Source organism: Geospiza fortis, unplaced genomic scaffold (assembly GCF_000277835.1).
Source record: "Geospiza fortis unplaced genomic scaffold, GeoFor_1.0 scaffold166, whole genome shotgun sequence".
NCBI classification, from domain to species: Eukaryota; Metazoa; Chordata; class Aves; order Passeriformes; family Thraupidae; genus Geospiza; species Geospiza fortis.
In genome coordinates, this window is record NW_005054310.1 from 7,759,365 (window position 1) to 7,775,658 (window position 16,294).

General features: G+C 41.5%; 1 protein-coding gene across 3 annotated transcripts in view; it reads right to left on the reverse strand.

The window, feature by feature from the left end:
* SRGAP1 (SLIT-ROBO Rho GTPase activating protein 1) overlaps positions 1-16,294 on the reverse strand; it is a 74,450-nt gene continuing 58,156 nt past the window's right edge. Inside the window, exons 15-21 of one of the 3 annotated variants that reach the window (XM_031055598.1) lie at positions 15,833-15,938; positions 12,346-12,570; positions 11,224-11,303; positions 3,327-3,507; positions 2,594-2,728; positions 2,122-2,467; positions 1-383 (exon numbers count right to left, since the gene is read on the reverse strand). In XM_031055598.1, coding sequence (XP_030911458.1) covers positions 6-383; positions 2,122-2,467; positions 2,594-2,728; positions 3,327-3,507; positions 11,224-11,303; positions 12,346-12,570; positions 15,833-15,938 — 1,451 coding nt within the window. In that variant the 3' untranslated portion in view covers positions 1-5. Of the gene's footprint in view, positions 384-2,121; positions 2,468-2,593; positions 2,729-3,326; positions 3,508-11,223; positions 11,304-12,345; positions 12,571-15,832; positions 15,939-16,294 lie in introns of those variants that run through there. The other 2 variants (XM_031055599.1, XR_004081566.1) reach the window with 2 other exon arrangements.

Genomic DNA, 16,294 nt, shown 5'->3' on the forward strand with positions numbered 1-16,294 from the left:
GCTGCCTACATTGTGCAAGATTTGTCGGCTGGACCCTGGGAAGGAGGAGAAGGCCCTATGCTAGGATTTGTTTTTGGAAGAACAATAGGTTTTGGCCTAAGAGCAGGAGGTTTCAGCTGCACTCCCATTCTAGGGGCTACCATGGGCTTGAAAGTACTCATGGTGTCACTGGAAGAACTAGTGCTACGGCGGATCTGAGGCTCGGAGCTCCTCAAAACAACGCTGTGGAGAGGGCTGAGCGACTCCGTCGAGGTGGCAGGGGTGGGGCTGTTCTTCACTTGCTCCAAGGTGTCCAGCACGACATCAGGGGCGTGTTTGGCCGAGCTCTGCCGCTCCAGCTCACGGAGCTCATTCAGTGCTGTGTTCATTGTCTCCTCGATGTCCTGGGTCAGAGCACAGAGAGAGCAGCATGTCATTTGGGTTGCTACTGAATGCCAGAGGAGCAAGGGGAGGGGTACGGAAACGCATTAATTAATTCACCAACCATCCTCTAACAGTTATGATAGTGCTAAAATCAATTTCCACCAGATTTATTTGAAAGACATTACAACTGACAACATGGCAGCTTTGGGTGGACATTACAAACATTTAACATTGTTCATATGAGAGAATCAAAAAAAAGGTGTTACATCAAAATCTGCAAGCCATTTATGAAGCGATTGTCAGGACAACTGATGTTTGCTTAGCAATGTTTTAGTGGTGAAGATTTCTGTCATCTCTTGGGTACTGACAACTGTAAAGATTTTAGTCCATTTGTTCACTCTTAGCTAACTGCTCCGCTCATCTAAAGCCTCAGGTGTTCAGGGTCTGTATTCCCTCACATGGATTACAAAACCTAGTTTTCTAAGGAAATAAAGTCTGTGTGCCTATCAGCTCTTCTCTCCTCTTGTTTCACTGAGTTAGTTAAATGTTAAACAGAAAAAAATCTGTAAAATATTGGTCAGTATGCACACCTAAGAAAAATTATTTTCTTCATCAGGATTTCAGGCCTGAAGGCTAAAAGAATGCACCAAGATACTCGTTTACTTCTTCTCAGTGGTATTGAGATACTACTAAGCTTAAATTATCTTGTGTTCCCTGCCTGCTCACACTGACTTTCACAGAGTTTAATCAAAGTTTGGGTTCTAGTCTAGGCATAAAAAAGAGATATCTTAAGCCAAACAGTGCTGTTCCAGGAAAGTAAATTAATAGCTTAGAATATAATAAAACAGTAAAAACACTTGCACTTTCTAACCCTAATACATGGGTTCTGACCTAAGCATGCCAGTCCCTTCTATTCCTCACTGGAAGCAGAGTTTGAAAGCAAGCATTATCAGTACATTAAATTTTAAAACATGAGTGCCAGTGTTATTGTAAAATGCGTTTGCAATCATAGAGCACCCTCAGGGTGCTCCTAGTAATCACGTTATCCCTCCTAGACAAAATATGAGTTCTGGAGACAGAGGCATCTATTTACTCAAGAGCTGTTACCAGCTCAATACAACAGACCAATCTGATGATCAGGGTACTTCCTACTCCATTCTCTTAACCTCTTCACTGCCAGGAATGGGACTGGTGACTGCTCACACAGTAAGATGGCCCACAATTTATGCAGCTGTGACATCTTGCACATCAGGTTCTACTACACGCATCAAATCAACACACAGTATGAACTGTATGAAAACTATAAAATCCACAAGACCCTGGACTGTCAATCTCTGCTTTGAATGGCAATGGTCACTACTAGCCAGTCAGAGCACTTTTCTGATTACCACAATACTGAGACATAATTGAACACTAATTACATGCAAGTCAGAATAGGCCAGCCTTCAACAGAGCACAATGATCAGTGTAGCTGTTGTAATACTGTCCTAGTGTTGTGTATGGCAGAGGCAATTTCATTACAGTGTAATGGGAAATAATTTCTTTTTATTGCTTCTGCAATGTTTACTTCCCTTTGTGCTTCTTCTATTCAGGATTGCTTAATGCATCTTCTTTCACACACACACTCTGTTTGGAAAGCCAAGTAGGATATTCCCCTGCACACACCTTCCCACCAGAGCACGTGCCCTGTGCTGTGCTATTCAATGGAATTTGCTGCTCAGAAAATCAGACAGTGCCATAAATAAAAAAGACACAAACCTGAGCTATTGACTCCGGGTCCAGTGGTTTGTGGTCATTGAAACCTGTGTACTGACCAGAAGATGTAGACCTTCTGATGGGAGGGCTGTCGATCTTCTTCAGCGAGTCGTGCCTGCTGATGTTAGTGAGACTGCCGTGGCCTGGCCGGCGGCGCCGCTCAGGGCTGTCGGCGTTCAGGTTGCGGTTCTGAAGGAGGGCTCTGGGACTGCAGTGAGTTGCCAGGTTGGGGGAGCCCAGCTCCAGGGCCGAGTTGGAGAGAGGGTGAGGTGGGTGTACCGGGCAGTGGCCGTCACTGCTCCTGCCTGGGCGTCTCAGGGGAGGTGGAGGTTCCGATCTCTTTCTCTGCCTGCACCAGTGGAGAAGTGGTGGAAGAACAAACTGTAGTGAGCCAGCACAAGCACGTGCAGGAGTAATTACTGCGCCAGCTGAGCTGTGAGCAGGACTGCTGAAAACACGTTACACTGCGGCTTACCTTCCTGAATACACATCTGAGTGACGGTCAGTAGGGGAATTCATATCCTTTGATGATGACTTGTCCTCAGTTATGGGTCCGCTGCTGGCCTCACTGTCTGCTTTTTGGCTCAGTGTGTCTGAGAAAGTATCATCCCTGAACAGAACACAGGTGGTAAGATGAGAAGTCAGTGAGTGAGAGCACCCTGGCACTCTCAGGTTTTAATCCCCTTAAGAAAAGCAGGCATGTTATAAATGCACTGCAGCCCTTGCACATCTCCCAGAATTGTTTATAATCCCTCTGTTTACTGAGCTCTTTACACTCTGAGTGTATGTAACCTTTCCGTAAAGAACTTTGTCGTCCTTGGCAAAGCACGTGCCTAATACTACAAAACAAGAGTTCAGGGCTGCATTTCCCCAGTTCTTGCTATTCTGAATTTGAGAGTCAGCCACTGCTACACAGACATAGTCAAATTAAAATAGGTGCAGCAGCATCTGTCTCTTAATGTACTGGGAACGTATCTATAGAAGTAGCTTAGCTACTTCTTAGAAGTAGTAGTTAGAAGTAGTACTACTTAGAAGTAGTAGTTTTTAATGGAGCTTTCAATTCAGGGCAGTAAAGACAGGTATCCTGCATAGAAGGCAAATGTTTAATCTATCTGACCCTTCAAACCACTGACCCATTTGGCAAATACTGCTAAGCACTGCAGACCTTACACCTCCCCAAGAACCCAGTCACACCAGACACTGCTTACATATCCTGCACCACTATGTACTGGTGAGGAACGAGGCCATCAATTCCATTGTGCCTTCCTTCCCACCAGTCCTCAGATGCTCGGTGATAGAGCAGAAGGGAAGCTCCTTTCTTGAAAGAGAGTTCTCGGGCAGATCTTCCAACATAGTCAAACTTGGCAATAGCTTCTATGGGCTCGCACTCTGGGTGGGAAGAACAACAAATATCAGGTTACATATTGCTCTTTTTGGTTTCATCAACCCCATTTTTTGCATTTTCTCAGTGCTCTTTCTGACAGAGAAGGAAGGAAGGCAGACTTCAGGCAGTGGTTACAATGTGCCCCTTACAAAGAAATATAATCGATCTGTGCCCTAGGTGTGAAACATCTTGGCTGCTTCAGGAGCTGCAGAAAACAACAGCATACTAAAATGTTACAACTGCCTTTGGGAGAGAGGCCTCTGCCTCCTGCTGGAAAGGCTCCTGCATGGCTGGAGAGTGGGATGGAGGCCAGGCAATAAAGACTTCTGAAAATAAAAAGAACAAACTCAGATGAACAATCAAAGGTCCGAGGAACCAGCGTGATAAGGGAAAAGTAAATAAGAATGCTTTTACCATCTGCAGCAGCAAAGGAAGGCAGACAAGATTAACCTGTGAACTGGGCCATGGAATTTCTGTCTTTTACGTGACGAGCATGCAGACCTACTGAAACCTAGGATATTATACAGCACCAAAGCCTCCTCCTTTAATTCACTTCCTTAATGCCCTTTTGGAGTGAGACAAGACAGCTCCAGACCACAGGGACAGTCCCTGTGTGGCCTCAAGTTGCTTAAAGCAGCTCTGACTGCTCCAAAATCCTGAGCTGCCCTGGTTTCTGCAGGGGAGGCTGGTGTTTTCTGAAGCCAAACACTGGCTACAGCAGTGCTGGCTAATCCTCTGTCAGAATGCTGGTAAATTCAGCCTTAGTTACCAGCCTTAGGCTGGACATGGGTTCCATCCCATAACCTGTGCCAGGATGGAGACCTACTGATGTCAGCAAAGGGGCCCTGCAGCTATGGCCAGAGCTGTGCTCAGGCATCCAGCAAAAAGCTGTGATTTTCACAAGCTCTCATTTTGTCTGCATAAAACCAAAAGCACCTGAGCTCTAACAGATTAAATTTTGTCATCAAAGTCTCAAAACATAAAGAAAAAACTGCAAAATACAGGTCTAAAAATCACATACTCTGATGATTCCAGTAACTCAAGAGTCCCCAAAATGACTAATTTCTTTACATAATTAGAGCAATATTTAGATGGAAATTAACATCTGGGCTAATGACTAGCATAGCAACTTTCTGTCTGATGCGAATTAAAATTGCTGAGGTTGTAATTCCCTAAAGAACCAGGCTGGTAATGAAAGCCACTGTCCCTTTATGACAACATTTTGCACAGGATGTCTTTTTAAAATTAACTTCGTTCTACAGTGTGAAAACATAATGACAGCACCTTTATTGAGGTTACAGCTTGCAGCTCATTTTTTAATTACTTGCCCAGCCTGCAGAAGACTGTCCTGTGGTTTGCTGCTTCTGCAGTCACTTTAAGTGTTCCTGTCAGTGCCAAACTGCAGTGTGTAGAGAAATTACTAACACAGAAACTTTACAAAGATGGAACACAGTGATATGGAGAATTTACTGTTACAAACACAGAAGTAATGTATGGTGGCAGAAATTATCAATTATTTAAATACAATTAAGAACCTAGCAATAACAGTATACATTCCTGAAAATGCATCCCTACTGGATGGCTGTAGAGGACCATATTATCTTTTTTTGTTCTTTGTCTTTTTCCTCTCTTTCTCTCTTTTGCTTTCTCTGTCTCACAGCCCCTGCTCTGGACCACTGGCACAGCAGCAACAATGCGGGATCTAATCACTGGTTTTATTTTTTGTTTTCTTCCCTTGCCTTGCATGGGCAAAGCACAACTATCATATTCTACCCCATACTCTGAAGTTTGTTGTGGGAAGGAAGAGCTTGTGAGCCAGCACCTTTGAATAACAAATGTACTGTGACTTGTGAGTCAGCACCTTTGGTTGTGTGTTGTGGGAGTTGAGACCTTACTGAAGTGTACTGTACAAAACAAAGGGCTTGTTCACCTCCACTCTTGTGGAAGTCTGTTGTAAGAAATTTAAGGGTGTGTTAGCCAATACCTTTTGAGTCTAAATATTGGACTGGTGGCCAGAGTTATGGTGACTGTACAATAAAACCTAGGAGTTCCTTGATATGTGTCCAATGTCTTTGTTCAGCCTGATGAGAACTTTTAACAAACATCATGCCCCTACGAATGTCTCGCTCACCGGCATTCCCTGTTGGGTGGGCTGAAGGTTTCTTGGCATATGTTTTTGAGGAAAGAAACTATAATGTTGACACAGAAAGAAACATTCTGGAAATCTGGGATACCTCTAATGGTGGTGTGATATGATATGCTACCCTGCTGTCATTCCTACAGCCTCTAACAGAAAATGCAGAGGCCACAAAGCAACTGTAAGGCACAGAAAATGCAAAGAAGTAAAACCAAACATGCCTGTTTATCTTGCATCATCTCTATGAGAGCAATATGAAATGGCAACAATGTAACACTGACAAAAGAACACAGTTCTCCTATCATGTGTATTGTTCATGGAATTTATTATTAGAAGGAAATACTGGAATCAGGTAGGATTGAAAAGGAGCAAACATTTGTACAAACACTCTGTTCTCAGATTACAGCTAATTTATGGGTTATGGTACAGTTGGTCAAGAATTCAGAAATAAAACCTCCCAGGCTTTGGAGAGGCAGTCACTCACTAACAGGCAATACTTTGAAATATTAAAAAAAAAATTAAGTCAACCAAACAAAAAAGTTTTACAGTAAGTCATAAAATCCCAAATTTCCTGCACATATTTTCCTTAGACATTCTCCACAGTTAACTGGTAATGCTCATGAGTTCTGGATGGATGGACAAACCCCTACACTGATTGGCTATGGAATTTCCTGTTTCTCTGCTAACGTCAACAGACCATACAGTCTCCCACAATTGAGTATACAGGTTTTTTTATTTACAAATCAGTGGACTAAACTAGAAACAGTTCTGTCTTGCTCAGTGGAATTATGCTCATCTAAGTGTCGTGTGCAATGAGAATCCTCTTTATTGTATCCTTCTACCACCTGCAAGACTCACATTCTTTCTCAGAGGTCTAAATGACGTTGTCCCACTGGAACCAGCTGTATGAATTGTTAATGTACCCATAATGGATGTGACTTTTGAGGCATGTACATCAGATTGCCTGGGTAACAAAACCCACCTCCTCAGGGAGGAGTGCCCAGAAAATTTCACATAGATTTCATGAAGAGGATGAAAAATGGGTTCAGACAGGTTTTCCTACTGTGAAAGGGCTGTTTTCATTTCTTTATACACAGAGATAACTTTCCTATAGCAAACAGTACTGAGACTGCACTTAAACAGTAATTCACCTTGTTACAGGTCAAGCTTTAATAGTGAAAACCAAAGTACCATGACAGCTACTCTTAAACATAAATGCATTTTGGAAAGTTAAGCCATTTAATATCAAGGTTACTGAATGACAGATGAGTATTTCCAAAAAGCTAAGGCAATGAAAGCTAAATTTGGGATCTGTAACTCAAATTCTGTGTGGTACTGCATGTCTAACAGTAAAACTGACAGCTCAGAAGGAAGTGTAATTGCACTGCTCTGTTCGTACCTGCAGGCATTCAGCTAAAATATCAAGAAGTGTTTGGTGGCATACAGGATCTCACCAGCTATCATCTCTAGTGAATCAGGAAATGCTATGGAAAGGAAAAATCAGGACAAACTGAAGAACTGTGGGAACAACCTCTGCTGCTTGGGAGAGCAGAAAGGGCAGAATAAACGTGCTAGTTTTATCTTTGAGATTGGAGTGCCAGATGTAGACCTAACCTCCCTACGGAGGTGATGGCAGTGAATTGGCCTTGGGCTGCCCTCTATGCCTCAGGGCACAAGGAGCTAAGGAAAGGAGGGGACACCATTCCCTGCACTTTTTCTAGGGGAGTTGCTGTTGCTCTGCTCTATACTTCCTCAGTTTTCCCAGGAAAAAAACTTGTTTGTTGGGAATAAAGTATGTCCTCGAACTCCCCAGGAAGATGGGAGTCTATCTCCTTATTTCTTTATCTTCTGCATCCCATCAGAGAATAGAGTGGTTTTGTAATTTCAAAGTCCTGTCCTCAGGACAGCAGTTCTCTGACTGGGAAGCGCAAAAGCAAAGAATTGTTACAAGGTGTTGACAAAACAGAATTTGGCAAAGTGTCGATCACAGCACGCACTACTGAAGAGCAAGAAAATGACTATGTGTTGGGAACAACAATGAACAGTCTGACATGTCCCTATAAGTTTTGTTTTCAGCAGAAATACCATCTAAGTTTTATCCTAAGTTTATGAGAGATCTATGGAGAGTATGGCATTAATTTTATGTATGTTTTCCTAGGAGAACTCCATCTGTCTAACTTCCTCAGGAAATGTTTACTTCCTTTGCAAACAATCTAGTCACTCTTTACCATATGACTCCAACAAGAATAAAATATCTCCATCAGTTTGAAGGTAAAGGAAATATGCTAACAGCTGTTTCAGTAAAATATGAACAATGTCCTTTGAATCTTTACAGCAGAGACAATTTCAGGTAAAGGTTTGTCTACAGCAAAATTACAGGTAGGTTTTTTTTTTGTGTCTCAGCTTGAGTACAAAAGTTCTGAACTTCACAAATTAAATTTAATTTCCAGACTGAGGAGAAAGGAAAAACTTCTATCCCTTATCAGGATATTTTCTGTATATCTAAAAAAGCCTGAAAACACCACAGAAAAATGCAGCTCCTTTTCTTTCCAGTTTCCCCTTCCAGTGATCAACTGAAATACATGAACACCTGTAATCTTAGGGGGAAAAAACCCACAACAATTTATATGCTTAAAATAAAGCAGTTATGAAATATTTATATGCTCATTTATATGTGCTAGTATTTTTTTTCCCTAATCTACTGCATTTTACCTCTGCGGACATAATTTAATTTTTAATTTTTGAAGTCTTGTTGTTTTCTAAATTGTAATGACCATTTCTAGCACTACTGACACAGCCTCTACAGACGGGTTTTTTCTAGTAGGCACAGAGAGCCACTTGCAGTGTAACTTCACAGCAACAGTAAGTAAAATAAATCCTTTTGGTTTTGATCGTAACCTCTGGATTATGTTTCAATGACCCTGTAATTCCTGTGGGGTAGGCAGCTTGGTCTTATGTCTGTACACAACATTTTAGCATAAAACTAATCAGATTTTCAACATGAAAAAAACCCCTCAGCATTTACAGAATCTGCTTCTTCCATGTCCTAACAGAGGGAGCCATGTAAGTACCACATGTCCAATCAATGTAGCAGCAATGCGGCACCTCCCTTTCTCTCTCTGCACATTCAGCTGGCAGTGATGCATCCAGCCTATAATCAATGAATCAATCACATTAAACCCCCAAAATACTCCAGACCCTTTAGCAGAAGGGTTTTTGTTATGCACCATGGGTCTATCAATGACGCTCACGAAGTTCAGTAAGCAAACTGAAAAATTTTCAACTATTCTCATATCTGGTTTAAATAATACTTTTTAAAAGGAATTGTCTAGAGCACAAACACATGAATGTGTGTGCAAAGAGAGAGTGAGTGCATTTAATTTAAAGTCTGTAACCTACATTAGAAAAATGTGCTATTACAACAGAAAGCCACATTAATGGAAAAAATGGGTTAGAGCTTGCAGGTTGGAATAGAAAATGAACAGTGTGCAATCCAGGCTTGTTAATCTTCAGCTTTGCAGCAGTATTTATCTAGCTTACAAATATTTTTATGCTAACAATTATTTCTCTGTAAACACAGATGTCCGCTTCCTTTTGGCACTGAATTAATTAAAAAGGTGTGATGAGGCAACTAGAATTAAACTACTAGGTGATCTGGTGAACAAAAACCCATGTCTTGAGCAGTCTAATCTTCCAACAGAACTTTTTCCTCTTGACAGGTATTCTCTTCAGGGTTTGTCTTCCCCAGTGACACAGTCACAAGTAATATTAGGACAGGAATGTAAAACTGGTATAACAACACAGTGGTGGGGTATGGCCCATGATGACTGAAGTACAAATGATGCATCACATGATGCCACAGTCCTGCTCCTCTGTATCCTGCTGATATTTTCATCTTTCCTAGGCATGGCTTTGAAGTAACTGCTTTGATGGCTGCTGAAAAGTTGCACTTCTTCTCCATGTCCACTTGTGCCTTCATCTGTCAGCTTGGTCATGGGACCCTGAAGTAGGCTCCAATATATTGAACAGGTGTGTCATCTACACTTGTGCTCTAAATGAGAGACAGGCAGGCTTCCTCAGCTTCCACTCTTGCTTCATACCTCCAATGGAAGAAGGAGTTCTTCTTAAGTATAGCTATACTGTCTTGGAAAATAAGGTGCAACTTTGAGTTTGTTCACACTGCTTAGAAGAGATGTGCTGTAGAAAGATGGTGGGTTTAGCTGTACAGAGCTGGTCAAGACAAGCCCATTCACAGCCTGTCTTGTAGAGCTGCTGGTACTCCCTGCTGCACAGGCATGGCTATACACCCAGGCAGAAGACCAAGATTTCTCTCCTACTCTCAGTCTTCCCTCTTTCTGTAACGTCTGCCCACCCAAATGTCCCTCCTGTCCAAACAGCTGCACTGACAGATTCTGCCTGCCCCTCCTCACCTTGGCAAAGGGGAAGAGACAGGCAATCTGTCAGTGACAGCCTGTGTACGTGACCAAGCAGACGGGTGCAGCTAGAGTGGAACCATTGTTTACTCTGCTCTGTGTGCAATGGAAGCAGTGCAGCCAGCTTTCCTGTACATACATCTTCCGGTTTCCCTTCCCTACAGCAATTGTCCCAGCTCCTGAACAGTATCCCTTATGACATTATTTAAAAAAAAATCCTTTCTGCTGTAGCTCCTTTCCTCCCCTCTCCTCTGCTCTGTCTTTTCCTCTTCCTTCCTCCACACATCCTCTGCAAGGGACAAGAGGAAGCTTTTGTTTCCACTGCTGCACATGTGCTGGTTGCTCTGTCTGGGTTGCCTGCTGGCCAGATAGGCAGAGAGCTCACATTGCTGCTTTTCTCTACATGGAGTTTTATTCTGAATCCTTCACCTCTAATGAGCTAGTAATTCTCACAAAAATAGTAGTTATATAACAATTTTGAGAATCCTTTTCTATCTGTTAAATTTGCTTGAAACTTGGCAGAAGTTACTGTGATGGACATCTAAAGGATGGTCAAACTGTCACAGTTGAATACACATTTATGACCTGGATAAAAAGAATTAATATAATAAAGTTGCATCAATTTTTTCATTGATACCTCTCATACCTAGAAGTATATGTGACTGATATTTACAGAAAATTATTACTGTTCAAAAGTTTCACTGTGGGGGGTACACACATGTTTTTAAGTTGTTATAAATACTTCCGAGAGAGCAGCTTTTAAATTCATATAAAAATAGAGCTTCAATGGCAAATATCCTCTAGCTGCAATATTTAAGGGTACACTTTTGACAAGTTTAGTTTTTGTAGACAAAAGAGTCACTAAAAATGTAATACTATGTCAGAAAATAATATCTGCTGACTGAAATAGTTTCTCTCTTGCCCTTCCTGTGACTGGGCAAATCAGGAGAGAACAAGGAAACAGCTGGTCAAACACAGATGAATCAAGAGTGCAAAAGCACACAAACAGAGATTGAAGATTTGGTACAGAACACCAGGACTGAAATTTCCTTCTTTCAAATAAGACACAGTTAGGAAAGGAAGAAGGTCTCCTGCCTGGAACACCTGTAGAACTTACCCCCATCAAAGGCACAGTAAAGTGACAGACTCACCATCTTCACTGGTGTGGGGCTCTGTACTGGCATCCTGGTCCCCCTCCTCCAAGGTACCATGCTCACTGTATGGGCTGTCACTGGAGGAAAGCAGAGAGGAACCACATACATCAAAAATATGCCACCTCCAGGAAGTTATAAAAAATTATTCTTATAATGTTACAAAGTCATGTGCAACATAATTATCCTAGTGTGCTATGAATACATAATTAATAAAGAAGCCTATATGCATTTCCTTGAAACAAAACTCCAACATTAAGAAGCCCTCAGAACATTTGATTCCTTTATAAATAAAAAGTGTGTGTGCTTGCTGCCAAGGGGGTGTCCTGGTTTTGGCTGGGATAGAGTTAATTTTCTTTCATGCAGCTGGTACAGTGCTGTGTTTTGTATTTAGGATGAGAACAGTGTTGATAACATACTGATGTTTTAGCTGCTCCTGAGCAGTGTTTACACAGAACACCCCACCACACTGGCAAGTAGACTTGGGGGCACAAGAACCTGGAAGGAGACACAGCCAGGACATCTGACCTCAATCAACAAAATGGATATTCCAGACCAGCATATAAACCTGGGACAAAGCTGGTCAGGGGCTGCTACTCAGGCACTGGCTGGGCACTCATCAGTGATGATGAACAACTGCATTGTGCATCACTTGTTTTGCATATTCTAATTATTGTTATTTGCCCTTTCTTTTCTGTCCTATGAAACTGTCTTCATTTCAACACAAGAATTTTACATTTTTTTCCCAATTCTCTCTCCCATCCCACTGTGGGGAGAGTGAGTGAGTGGCTGTGTGGTATTTAGCTATCTGCCCCATTAAAGCACAATAAAGAAAAGGAGCAGGCATCATAAGCTGAAATTTTGTAAAGTGGTTCACAGCCAAAGGAACAATTTCCTACCTGCCTGAGTGCTCTGATCACCCGGAATTCTATCTCTGGCTGAGCACCAAGCAGCTTCCTCCACAAAATGTTGTAGGAAACATCATCATAATTCCCTTTGCTTCACTTTTTTCATACTTAACACATTACTTTATGGACCTAAATGCTCTTCTCATTTATCTTCATACTTCTAACAAGCCGAATGATTTTGTTTAGGAGACAGAAGGATAATATTCTGACTTACCAATAGTCATCTCCAGCCATGCATTTTTCATACACTGGTCCATCAAGTTCTTTCACATCTGGAAAAATAGCCTCATGATGGATGATGATAGTTTTGATAATCTCATTCACATGTGCCTGACAAGACACCTGGTCTTGTATGTCTGGAACAGGCATCAGGGTTGGCCCAAAACAAATGGCCAAGTTGTATGGATCCATCATGTTTTCATCACTGTACTGTGAAAGGCTGTTATAACACAAAAATCAAGAAAAATTGACTTTTCCACTGTGACTAACCTTATTCTGAAAACTGTAGAAAACTTTTTGAAATCACAACTTAGAGATTTCCTGTTGTCATTGACAATCCCACATAAAGTAACGGAACAAAAACCCAGGATTTCTTCAGTACATAGGTTATATACACTATGAAGTGAGTTTATACCACATGTATATTTATGTATATATATGTGTTCCTAGGCTATCATGTTGAGTGTACACTGACTTAATGGGCTAACATCAACTGCTGCTGCTTCTAGCTCAACAATGCTCCAAGCGAACTGGATGCAAAGTGGGTCTACATTTCTCATTGGATCTGGGTGCATCTCTTTCAACATCTGGCTACACAACTTACATACACAGAATTGTCTTTTGCAGACAACTAAGTTCCTGGATCTTGCAAGGGCTCTTGTGACTTTTGGTTTCTGTTTTTGCCATATGGACTAAAATTCCTAAGCACCTTGCCTTCTGCCCACAAACTCCCACAACAGTTTCATTATGGAAGTGTCCAAATGAAAAGCCTTCAATGTTATTAATCAACTTTTGCAAGCTCTCCTTTCTTCCAGAAAATGCAAGGTTACTAATTTTCTAATTTGAATGAGAAGTTGCTATCTATTCCCTCGTTTAAAAGCATTGGCATTTTTACTGAATGCCAGCGCTGGCTTTTGAATGGTTCTATGTGGGCCCAGCCAACTAGAATCTGACATGCTGGGATGCCCTATACCATGTTGTCCTGCACTCTGAAGCAGCATAGGAATTCTGATGTTTGGTTGTGTTCAAATACAATACTATGTTCCCTCTAGAAATGGAATTTTAGAGAGTGTTTTACATGTTTAATCAATACATATGCATGAGGAAAACCTTCTACATGACTACCCTCATAACTAGCTTTTAAAATTAATCATGTTTGCCCCTTCCTTATGCCATGATTTACTATCCTGTCCCGTGTGTTAATTGAAGACATCTTGTTCTTCTGATTTATCAGGTGGTTCAGACTTTATACATGCAAAACTGTAAAAAAACCTTGTAACAATCATTGTGAAATGTGAAGTTCTGCTGATGGCCGTTAATAAGCAGTGCTCCTCAGGGCTCAATGGCAAGGCTGGTACTGTTTAGCATCTCCACGAATGACCTACACAAGGAGATGGAGGGCACACTCAGCCAGCTTACAGGTGATGCCACACTGGGAAGGGAGCAGTAAATGTGCCGAAGGTCAGACACAGGGCTACCATTTAGAAAGACCTTGCTAAGATGGAGGAATGGAGAAATGGAATTCAATTAAGTTCAACAAGGATGAATGCAAAGTCCAGCCCATGGGGTGGAAGACATTCCACAGCATTTGTGGCTATATTAGGAAGAGAAAAGGCAGCAGGTTAAGGGAATGAATTATTCCTTTTCCAACTGCTGCTTGTGAAGTTGCACATGAGGTTCTGTGGCTAGTTTTGAGAGACTGACAAACTGGTACAAGCCCAGAAAGGACTACTAACAGAGATGGCTGGGGAGCTGAAGCATATGAATTATAATATAAAGCAGAGAGAACTGGGTTTGTTCAGCCTTTGGATAAAAAGGTTACTGGAGAATTTAGCTGCAATCTCCTACTATAGATAAGATTATTAACACGAGCGAGACAGACACAGGTGCAAAGAGATGAGAGGCAATAGACACAGCAAGGGATATTCCAATGAAAGCACAAAAAATTTCTTTACTATAAGAGTGACCTAGTCCTGGGACTGACTGCCTGGAGAGGCTGAGGAGTTGCTGCCATTTGAGGTTCTTGACTGGCCAAAGCCTTGAGCAACTTGATCTAACTTTGGAGCCTTGTGTGGGAGGCTACACCAGGCTAGGTCTGCTATGAGACATGATGACTTCATGTGGTCAAGCAGGCATAACTGCATATGCAAAAAGCAGAATAGGATTTGCAGGAAGTCAAATAATGGGAATATTTTTCCTGTGGATGCATCAGGAGCAATTTGGAGGCAGTAAGGTATTTAATCTGCTTTCCAAACTGCATTCCTGTGGAGAGCACAGATGTAGCTAACATGATCACATAACAAGTACAACCCTAGACAGCTCTGGTTGATCTGTATGTCTCTGCAGAGGAGAAGCTGTGATGTAAGCTTTTAAGACATTTACATGGTGTAATTTTTGGGGGATGGATTCAGTTTCAAATGAATGGTTATCTTCATAAAACTTTAGATCTCTGTCTCTCTCTTAAATACTGCTTGAAAGTGGCTCAGAAATTGCTAGAAGAAAGGAAACAGGAACAGCTGTGACTACAGGCATGAACAAATAACCTGGCTGCAAAAGACCCTGTTTCTATAGGAACAGACAGGCTGGATGAAATGGGGAAGGTCACAAAGACAGAATGAATCAGCAAAGGGCAAATTTAGGAAAAAAGAGGAAAAAGGTGATATGAAAACAGATAGAATAGGAAACAGACAAATTGACAGTAGAAAGAGAAAACTTAGAATCAGGGCAAAGTGCACATAAACAAAATTTTCTGTGAAACCATTGGGGTCAGCAAAACCAGAAAGGGCCATGAAGTACTGAAGGAAGAAACACAGTTCAATTGCCTAGCCTGTCTTTTATTTTCTCTTACAGGAAGAAGTTTTTTTCTGGGATGATGAAGACATGAACACCACTTTCCCTCTCACAGAATCCTCCTTCCAGCCTGTGTTTTGCAATGTGAGAAACAAGCTACTCTACATCAAAGCATACTCAGGGGATGTGTGCTCTCTGTACTCATACTCCTGTTATCAGAAAACAGAAGCAGACAAGACAAAGTCTCACCCTGGCGGTGCCTAGCATCAAACAGGTAGCTTGTAGTGCCTGTATTGCTTGAATATACTGGGGTTTTTCCCATCAGGAGAAATCAGTTTGAGATAATGAAAAGAAAGGCATTTTTAAATTGCATAAACTAGTTTTAATGTAGCTACAGTTTGTATTTGTTATTTTTCTTATTGGCTTATTCTGTTGCTAGCTTTAATGCTGTAGACTGTACTCCCCATTTCAGACAACACTTTAATCTGTCTTGTTCAATTCTGGACAAATGGAATTCTACTTTGAATGGAATCCAGCATTTTCATTCTATTTCCACTGCCAATTAGAAGATCATCTTTTGTGTTAAATGGAGCTCAAATGTGAATTCTACATAGAGTATGAGTGAACCCAAAGAACTTCAACAGCAGCAAAGGAAGGCAGAGACAGCTGCAGCAGCTGGGGTCAGTACTTACTGGTTGAGGAAGGCGAAGAGGTATCTCATGACTATAAGGACCGACCTGGGCAAAGTAAGGAGCAGCTTGCGGATGTGAAGGGCCCTCTCATAGAGATTGTCTATTCCTGCAAACAGAAGAAACTGTTTTATGTTCCCCTGTATATGATTGTCGAAAAGAGCACTCAGTCAGTTTACTCAAATTACTTTGACTTTTTGTCACCACATGCCTCTAATTCTGGCCTATTAGAAAAATAAGATCTAGAAGTTCTCCCTCTTAATAAAACCCCACAGCTTAAAAGTAACAGTTTTTAAAGAAGATACAAATCTGTCTAAGTCAAATGCTGGACACTTGCTGAGCTTGACAGTTCACAAAACCACAAAATCGGTACATAAATAACCTGCAGGAACCAAGGAAAGATGCTGGCCAATCCTTTCAAATACAGATGCATTCTCTTTATTTGAATTTTCCCATCAGATACAT